General features: G+C 44.7%; 1 protein-coding gene across 1 annotated transcript in view; it reads left to right on the top strand.

The window, feature by feature from the left end:
* LOC112076135 (zeta-sarcoglycan-like) overlaps positions 1-9620 on the top strand; it is an 85378-nt gene that overhangs the window by 9424 nt on the left and 66334 nt on the right. Inside the window, exon 2 of the mRNA XM_024143018.2 lies at positions 9568-9620. This exon is cut by the window's right edge and continues 35 nt beyond it. Coding sequence (XP_023998786.2) covers positions 9568-9620 — 53 coding nt within the window. The remainder of the gene's footprint in view (positions 1-9567) is intronic.

Below are 9620 nucleotides of genomic sequence, written 5' to 3'. Positions count from 1 at the left end.
ACACACACACACACACACACACACACACGACATCCCACCAGGTTTTAGTATTCACTGAGCATCTTAGGTTACGGTTGTTCAACTCACTGAAATTAAGAGACATTTAATTCATTAATGGCAGCAAATTGACATTACACTGGTGTCTGGCATGGTTTTATCTTAGTCCCCATCAGTACCTAATGACATTTCCATGTGTGTCACACGGCCTGGGGAAAATGGCATGGCACGCTTCCTGTATTTACAGAGGCAGTGGGATGGTCTCACTGGGATGGTCTCACCCCACCTCTTTAAGGAATACCTAGGATAAAGTAATCCTCCTAACCCCACCCCTCCCCCTTAAAAGAGTTAGATGCACTATTGTAAAGTGGTTGTTCCACTGGATTTCATAAGGTGAATGCACCAATTTGTAAGTCGCTCTGGATAAGAGCGTCTGCTAAATGACTTAAATGTAAATGTAAATGTAAATGTCTCAGGCTGCACGGCGCTACCAAGGCAAATACTAAAGGTGACCGCACTGATTGAGGGAGGATCGAGGGAGGATCGAGGGAGGAAGAGGGAGGATACAGGAAGGTAGAGGGAGGTAGAGGGAGGATAAAGGGACGTAGAGGGAGGTAGAGGAGGGTAGAGGGAGGATACAGGGAGGGTAGAGGGAGGATACAAGGAGATAGAGGGAGGAGACGGGGAGGTAGAGGGAGGAGACGGGGCGGTAGAGGGAGGATACAGGGAGGTAGAGGGAGGTGTGCTACTTTTAGAGTTGAGTTCAGTGTTCAGTGATTCAGGGCTCTCTCTCTCTCTCTCTTTATCTTTCTGTCTACATTGTTTGGACCTATCACAGTCTTAGTGAAGTAGAATTCACATCAGTTTAGTGTTTGCAGGCCCTGCAACTTCGGAACCGACCCCACTAAAATAGTATACAGCGTATCCAGATATACCTATAACGCGTGTTCTGAAATTCATTTGATTACCAACTCATGATCTTTCATGTTGAATCATATAAAAATGTGATCAGCAGATTTCACTGCATCATTATTGCATCAACATTGCACTGCATCAATGATGATGTTCTCCTCACACCACACAGTACAGCTCTGAATTCACACAGAAAAGGGAAAAGGACATGGACAGAGGGAAAGGGCAAGAGAGAGGGCGCACATTAGACCACTTTCCTGTTTCGCGTTATATGAAAGATCTCTGTCATTAAACGTCAGCAAAGGGAAACGGCGGAGACGTCTCGAGCAAGTAAATGTGCAAAAACAATTATCACCCCAAAAATCAATGGACAAGGCAAAAAGATGCAAATGAAAGCCTCACTCTGGAGTCTGGAGAGTGTGACAAGAAGCACGACACTCCCTCATCTCCTTTACAAACTCAGTGGATGCCAAAATTCAGTTTGAACTAGCTCCAGCTTCGTTTAGGGAATTGACGATACATAATTCAATGGAACCAGAGACAAAATGAAAAGAAGTAACAAAATGGTGGGGGACGGGCAAAATAACACTTGTGTAATTAACAGCATGCAAAGAAAAAACAAGACCTGATTGATCGCTGGCCAGTGGAATGACAAGTCGGGCTCCAGAGGGATAGAGTGGCTGTTTAATCAGAGTGAACGGTTAAGTAATCTATAGCTGTGACCGACAGACTAGTTCTGTGCATGTTAGTCAGACATGTTTGATACAGGATACGTTGACCAAGTCCCAGAGATAGGAAGAGAGAGGGATGAATTGGAAATGCCTTGGTTGACCCTATAGTTAAGTCATGCCTTTTTAATGAGAGCAGAGATCCTGTTAGGCCATGGAGACCATAGAAATAGTCAATGATCATTGATTATATTTATATGATGGAGACAGAGCTACGTGTATGATGTGGCTTGTCATGAAGAATCCCAAGACTAAACCATTATTTTTTCCCCTTGCCTTTTAAACGGCTAATAATGGATATGAATCCAAACTAGTCGAACATACAGTGCATTTGGAAAGTATTCAGGCCCCTTGACTTTTTCCACATTTAAATGTCTAAAAAGCTGTTTTTGCTTTGTCATTATGGGGTATTGAGTGTAGATTGATGAGGAAACAAAGGTATTTCATTCATTTTAGAATAAGGCTGTAACGTAACAAAATGTGGAAAAAGTCAAAAGGGGTCGGAATACTTTCCGAATGCACTGTATAATTGCCCAGCTCAGATTGGGTATTTATTACATAAATCACAATCCACAAGCTTCATTTTGAACCTTCGCTCTGGGGTAAAATAAAACCTTTGAGCAAATTTAAAATGAAATGATATTTGTGGCATTTTGGTGTCATTACCATACTCCTGTCTTGTGTTCAGTGACCAATGTTGGTGTGATGAGTGACATTACCTGAGACCTGCCTAGTCTGAAGCTTAGCAGTCCAACACAGTCTTGTGGCACGTAGGAGACCCGAGTTCAAACCCAGTCGGTGATAGTTGTAAAGCACAGATGTCACTGGTACCCTGTGTCGTTAACCCTCAGCACAGTCCACTCTGCCGTGAAACACACACACTCACACACCACTCTGCCGTGACCTCATTTAAGTTCTATTCTCCCTTGGACAGATTGGACTGGCTGACCCCGGCCCCTCTAGTCCTTCTCAATCCCAGGGGGTCAGGGTGAGTGACAGAAGCGGGTAATATGTGTTATTAATGTCTTATTACTATGTTATAAGTGTGTTAATACGGTGTAATAACTGCCAGGGAACACAGACAGACAGATAGAACAAAGCCAGGGCTGAGGAAACTGAAATCACACCAAAGCCCTTCGTTTAGAAGGACCGATTGGGGGGAGAGAGAGAAAGAGAGATATGTTTTTTTATTTACACAGTACAGGCTGTCTGGCACTGCCTGGAGGCCTGAGAGATGGACTGGCCCTCTGATCAATAATCTATTAGTGGAGAGACATGCCTCTGAAGGCCCCAGACAGACTCACACACACCTATATACACACTGTATGTCTGTGTGAGTACAATTGTGTGTGTGTGTGCGCATGCCTGCGTTTGTTCATGTCCATGTTTTATGTTTGCATGTCTTTGTGCATATGTTGACAGCAATTGTGTAAGCATGCAGCGTGTGGTGCGTGTGTGTTCTTGCATGTCTCTATGTACTGTGTGTGTGTGTGTGTGCGTGCACGTGTGTGTGTGTGTGTGTGGCTAGGTACTGCTCTGTATCAGTTGTCGTGAGCAGCCTAGCTGTTTGGAGAAGGAGGTGCTTTCTGTACCCTTGAGTGCCATGGATACAGGGACCTTTGAAATGTTTTTTTTTTCTTGGTAAATTTGATTGGTGGATTCAAATAAAGTATTTAAAATGTGTGTGTGTGACAGCACGGTGATTGAGTAGCAGCAGGAGTGAAGGGGATAATGGAGGTGATAGGAGTATCAGAGGTGTGCGCTCTGCGTCACATGTTCTCGTCTCAAAGGATGTTGGGATACGCAGGGTGCAAACAAGGTGGACTACAGAAGAGAGCAGACGTCTCACTGTGTGTGCACTGCATGAGAGTGTGTGTGTCTCGTGTGTGTGTGTGGGGGGTTCTGTGTGTGTGTGTCTGATGGCCTCGGCTGTGCGCTCTGTCTAGTGTGCTGGTGTACTGTGTGCGGTGGTGTTGTGTGTGTGTGTGTGTGTGTGTGTGTGTGTGTGTGTGTGTGTGTGTGTGTGTGTGTTTACATTGCATGAGGATGTTCTGTCTCTCGTTTGTCTCCACATTCGTACAAACAGGTTTGGATTGTCTGTCTTTCCTCCAGTGATGATAACGATTTAGCATTGTTGAAGGACGTCTCTAGAATGTGACGACTTGTACAGAATGTGATGTGACTAAAACGTTGGGGACAGCAGAGTGTTGCAGCCTAGCAGGTAGAGCGTTGGGCCAGTAACCAAAAGGTCGCTGGTCTGAATACCCGAGCTGACAAGGTGAAAAATCCATAAATGTTCCCTTGAGCGAGGCACTTAACCCTAATCGCCGTACTACTATGGCCGACCCTGTAAAACAACACATTTCACCGGACCTATCCAGAGTTTATGTGACAACAGAACATTATTTAGTTAAAATAGTTTCTGTGATCCATTAATAGACATGGATCAGGTCCAAATATACTGCTATATGTCATGGTGTTGTATGTCCATTGTGTTCCGGTAGGGTTGATGTTAGAGGCTCTTAGTTACAGTAAAAGTTGAAATATTTAGTTGGCTTTTGTCAAGTACAAAGCTGTCTGATACCGCATATTGTCTTATACTGTAAGGTGTCTCAAACCGTATGTAGCTATTAGAAGCTCCTGAAGTGTTGTGGCTGAAGACCGGCTTATGAGGAGCTTGGCTACAGGTCTGAGTTCTGGAGTCCTCTGTGTGTTCTGTTTGCTTGGTGAAAGGCACACGCTGTCGGACACGCGCAGGCACGGACGCATGGACGCACACACACAGTGAGAATCCCAAAAGCACAGCTAGTCAGTGGTAGGAACAAGAGTAGCTGTATTTTCCCTCCTGCAACCCCGAGTCCTGGTCAGGCAGAGTAAAACAGTCAAACTGTGAAGTACTCCGGTAGAGCTGCAGAGAATGGTGATGACTATACTCACTATTTCTGCTCCCTAAACAAGTGTTCTCCAGGTTGAACCTCAGCGTTGCGTCTTCTTCTCCAGGGCCAGATTTATTTGCTGCTTGGCAGGCCCGGGGGGGTAAGGCAGATCCATCGCCCGGATAAGATACTCTGCTGGGGAAAAGACAAATGGTGCCCGGAGGCACACTGTTATGCCTCATGTCCACCAGATGCATCAAACTCTTTGCGTTCCGGGGGAAGTCATGTCAGTGGAGCAGTCAGCAGCGCTACGTTCTGTGAACCGCATGCGTTCAACACTATCAACTCGTGTGTTGCTTTACCGTGAGGTGGTACAAACAGAAGTACACACAGACGCTTTTAGCGAGTTGAAAAGCCAACGTCAAGTACGGAGAAATGCCGGCTATACATCCTGTAAAACAAAACACATATCATCTGGTGGACATCGGGCGTGACACCGATGCCAATCCGGCTCATCCATCCTCTATAACAATCAATCAATCAAATGTATTTATAAAGCCCTTTTTACGTCTGCCGATGTCACAAAGTGCTGTACAGAAACCAGCCTAAAACCCCAAACAGCAATGCAGGTGTAGCACCACGTACATTACTGTTGTTGTGATACTGAGGGATCCATTATTTCACACACTGAATCATTTTGTCTTGAGACTCACTAAAACCCACCTGGCGCTCGTTTCGGAAAGCGGACGTAATCGAAGCGGGAAACACTATTGCTGCACCTGCCAATGGAATAATGTCACGCGTGTCGGAAAGGGGAGCGGAGAGTTGAAAATGATATCCAGAATGCCTAAGCAACACCACATTGATGAACACCATTGCTTGTTAACCCCTCTGGTAAAGCGTTATGAGGGTCACTTTTTCTTTCTTTTCTTCTCATTCAGTCGCCTGCTAAATTCACACACTTCAGAGGGTTACATTCAGACACCGGGGTCTTCAGAGAGTCCTGTGGAGGGATGTCGTATTTATCCCCCACCAGCTGCATTGCTATGCGCAGCAGCAAAGCTGAAAGACCGATAAGACCGATCCAACCCTGCACTCTTCCGCTTATTACCCAACTAATTAAATTCAGCTTTCTGACGTGCGTCCGCCTATACAAACGATTAAAGTGAAGGGAGTCTATTGACTGTCTAATTATTCGTAGTACAGTGGAACTTGAATGTGGTCATGAATGGACTTGAAGAGCCAACCCAGGCTTAGACTAGAGAGGCTTCTGGGTAATTGCCAAAATACAAACACTTTGAATATAAGACGCAACCGACATCAGAAAACCTTTAAATGACAGGTTTGAAGGCGGAAGAGATTGAATAATTGGACGGGCTATTTCTTTGAAAGAGGGATAATAAGGTTACACTGATGTCTGTTTACCAGCTAAACATTTATATATGTTTGTTAATCAGTATTTGGGCTCTGAGGCTTCCCTCAAATCGACAGAGAATTAAATTGTAATTATTTAGGATATGCTCTTTTCCACAGTGACTTCAAATCACACACAATTGAACGTAGGCTACAGTGGCTGAGCCTTGGGGAGATGAGTCCATGGAAGGAGTCAGGGCCCAATGTTTTCACGCTGAGCAAAGTCCTATCAATTGAAACTGTGTGGAGAACAATACTAAATCCCATCATACGCACCATTGCAAATAATTAATTCCAAGAGCGGGGTATTCACCAATTAGGTGAGGCGAAATGATTTGGTGAATGCTACCGCCGAGCCGGTCCACGGCATTCTAAAATTAGAGCCAAGCAGGTGTGATTTATTAAAGTTTTGGCCTGCCGTCATAAACAGGAGAAAACAATGAAAGTGGGGATAATGAATCGCAGGTGGCAGACTGAGGGGAAAAAATCTATCTGTCTCTCTCTCTCTCGCTCTCTCTCTCTCTCAATCGGATCAGCAACTCTCTCCCAATTTAACAGAATATTCTCATTTGAATTCACGCCCGAACAGCGGCATATTAATTTGGGGAAATCAACAGAAAAATTGGGTCACCAGCATTTTATTCATTCCCCTACGTTTTTCATTATAGAGAGAGAGACCTGCTTCTAAGAATGAATTGAATACATTCATTTTAGTCTGGGCGTCCATGGGTCGTCTTTTATTTGTATTTTTTTCCTGAGGAATATTTCTGTCTGTAATAAAGCCCTTTTGTGGAGAAAACCTCATTCTGATTGGCTGAGCCTGGCTCCCCAGTGGGTAGGCCTATGCCCTCCCAAGCCTACCAATGGCTGCACCCCTGCCCAGTCATGTGAAATCCATAGATTAGGGCCTAATGCATTTATTTCAATTGACTGATTTGCTTATATGAACTGTAACCCAGTAAAATCTTTGACATTTTTGCATGTTATTTTTGCTCAGTATAGAAACGGAATTGGTTCCTTAAAGAACCCTATATGGAACCCAAGGGTTCTATATGGAACCAATTTTGGTTCAGTGAAGAAGAAGTATGTAAAGATGACTACTGGTCACCTTGGTGTTCCAGGCCTACTACATTACAGATGTGGCATTGCATCAGCCAATGGTTGCCTGCCACCTCCTCGACTGTGCAGTCGGGCATCAGGTTGCTTTATCATATGATGTGATTAGCTGATATGTTAAACACCCATCCAGGCGTTGTGAGATCTGGCGTGCATCTGCAAAGTAGTCAGCCTGGAACTGCTCTAGTCTTGGATTAGGTGTCTTTGGCCAATCAATGACCTTTCCTTGTCTCTGGGTAGAAATCTACCTGACAGTGTGTTGTGGCCCACACCTCTACACACATGCGGGTGTAAAAAAACACTGTCCGGGCACTTTGCATTTCGACCTTGACTTGGAATCAGCAAGTAGGGGTGAGGTGAGAGTTTTTCCTCTGTAATTTGAGAGTACCGTGACGACGGCGGCCCAAAGCATAGACAGTTATTTGAATGAATTATCCTAAATTATGGCGAAGCGGCAGAACGGCGCGAGTGAACTCCACCCTGCGGTGTGTGTTTGAGACTATGACTATGGGTGCCAAGCTGCTCTAAATAAAGCCTGTTTGACTCTTACCACAACCCCCCTCTTTTGTTTTCAAGATTCAAAAGATGATGTCATGTTTTGCACCGTGCCAGTTTCAAAGTCTCTTGTTTCAGTGTTTTTCATAGGACCAGGAGTTTTACCTGACTAGATTTATAGCTTGTAACGAGGGGTCAGTAGTTTTACCTGGTCAGGTCACATGGTCCAGGGAAAAGTCCAATAGATAGCACTTCTACAAAAGCTCTTTCTACGTTTCCTCTTGACCTTGGGAGGCGACTTCATCACAAAGGGTCAGATTTGATGTACGTACTGTATGTGGGGTGTATAGGGAGGGTGTAGGAAGGAGGAACTAACTGGAACAAAGGAGAGCGCCCTGGGAGAGAGGTATCGGCACCTGGCACACTTCTAAAGAGCCAGCACTTCAGACATCTAAATCCCTTCAACTGAGCCCCTGTGTGTGTGTGTGTGTGTGTGTGTGTGTGTGTGTGTGTGTGTGTGTGTGTGTGTGTGTGTGTGTGTGTGGTGTGTGTGTGTGTGTGTGTGTGTGTGTGTGTGTGTGTGTGTGTGTGTGTGTGTGTGTGTGTGTGTGTTTCTAACGGTGTTTGTGCTCTTCACCATTCAACAAATTGCACAGAGACTCAAATGAACTCTGACCTGCAGTCAAGCTCACTAAGCCAGTCTCAGGCCACAACCCCGGGTCCTCAACCGCTGACCTCTCAACTTTTAGGGCAATATTTAGCTGGCTTAATATAAGTCTGTGACTTTTCAGAGAATCCTCGCCACTGACTTCGCAACTTTTAGAATGGTCTATGCTATCAGGGATTCTTGGGACGTCCCAACTCTGACGGTAGCCCATTGATGTTGACATTTGAAATGGTTAAGGTAAGGGTTAAGGTCAGGGTTAAAGTAAAGGTTAAGATTAGGTAAGGGTTATAGTTAAGGGTTGGTGTTAGGGTAGGGGTTAAGGCTAGGGTTTAGGGCATGGACGTCTCAAGGATCCCAGATAGCACTACCCAATTTAGTTGGCTTAACATAAACCTGTGACTTTTCAGAGGGTCCTCACCGCTGACTTTGCGACTTTTTAGGACCCAAATTAGTTGGCTTAATATAAGCCTGTGACTTCACGGAGTGGCTGAGACATTTGCATTTGAACGAAAGGGAAGATTCTGAAAATCATTTGATGGTCAAGGTGGAGTGTATTGACAGACTGTGTGCTGCAGCAATTGAATTACTGATCATATCAGGACCATTCAATAGAGTTCAGATGACTCATTGGTGTAAACACGTGGGTGTGTTTAGTGACTGCCGGGGTTTTCCTTGGTGTTGTACCTTTGTATAGGGATTTTTTTAAATTGCTTGCAGCAATGGCCATGGGAGTGATTCATGTTAATGGAATGGCGGCATCCTGAGGAAATTAGTGTTAATCACTAATGCTCCATTATAAGTCTCAAGATGTATTCTTACTCATCGTTGAAGGTCATGAAAAGCATATTCCATTTCCATCCTCATTTCAACAGACTTTTTGACTTTAAGCTTTCTACTCAGTGTTCTCAGCGTTCCGCTGTTGTGTGCATTATTCACTCTCTGTTCAAAGCCTAAATGCTCTAGGAATGAGTGAGTCACAATCACCGCACGTTGTACTCAGATGGAATGGGGAGGGATGAACTTATTTATAGAGGATTGTTGCAGGGCACTGTTAGTTCAGAGAACTGTTAGAATATGTGTCTCTTCAAACACAATGGACTTCAATGGAACTCAGTCAGGTTGTATCCTCTGCACTTACATCAGGCAAGGTGGTTGGAGAGAGAGAGAGGTTTATTAAGCATCAACTTGAGTGACAGACTAGTCCTTGACCCCGAACAGTGCCGGTACATTTACTGTGCAGATTATCCATTGTTGCTGTAGCCATTTACTCTGGCGATGGGGTCTACTGTGGAAAGTTATTTGCTGAGCTCTCTTTCTTTCTCTCATTCTCTTTCTCTCTCTCATTCTCTTTCTTTCTCTCCAGGACAATCCTCTGATCCTGCAGTCAGACAGGAATGTGACGGTGAACGCGAGAAA

The sequence above is a fragment of the Salvelinus sp. IW2-2015 genome, unplaced genomic scaffold, assembly GCF_002910315.2.
Source record: "Salvelinus sp. IW2-2015 unplaced genomic scaffold, ASM291031v2 Un_scaffold3592, whole genome shotgun sequence".
Classification (NCBI taxonomy): domain Eukaryota; kingdom Metazoa; phylum Chordata; class Actinopteri; order Salmoniformes; family Salmonidae; genus Salvelinus; species Salvelinus sp. IW2-2015.
The sequence above is the reverse complement of the archived record's forward strand: the minus strand, read 5'-3'. Positions and strand labels throughout refer to the sequence as shown.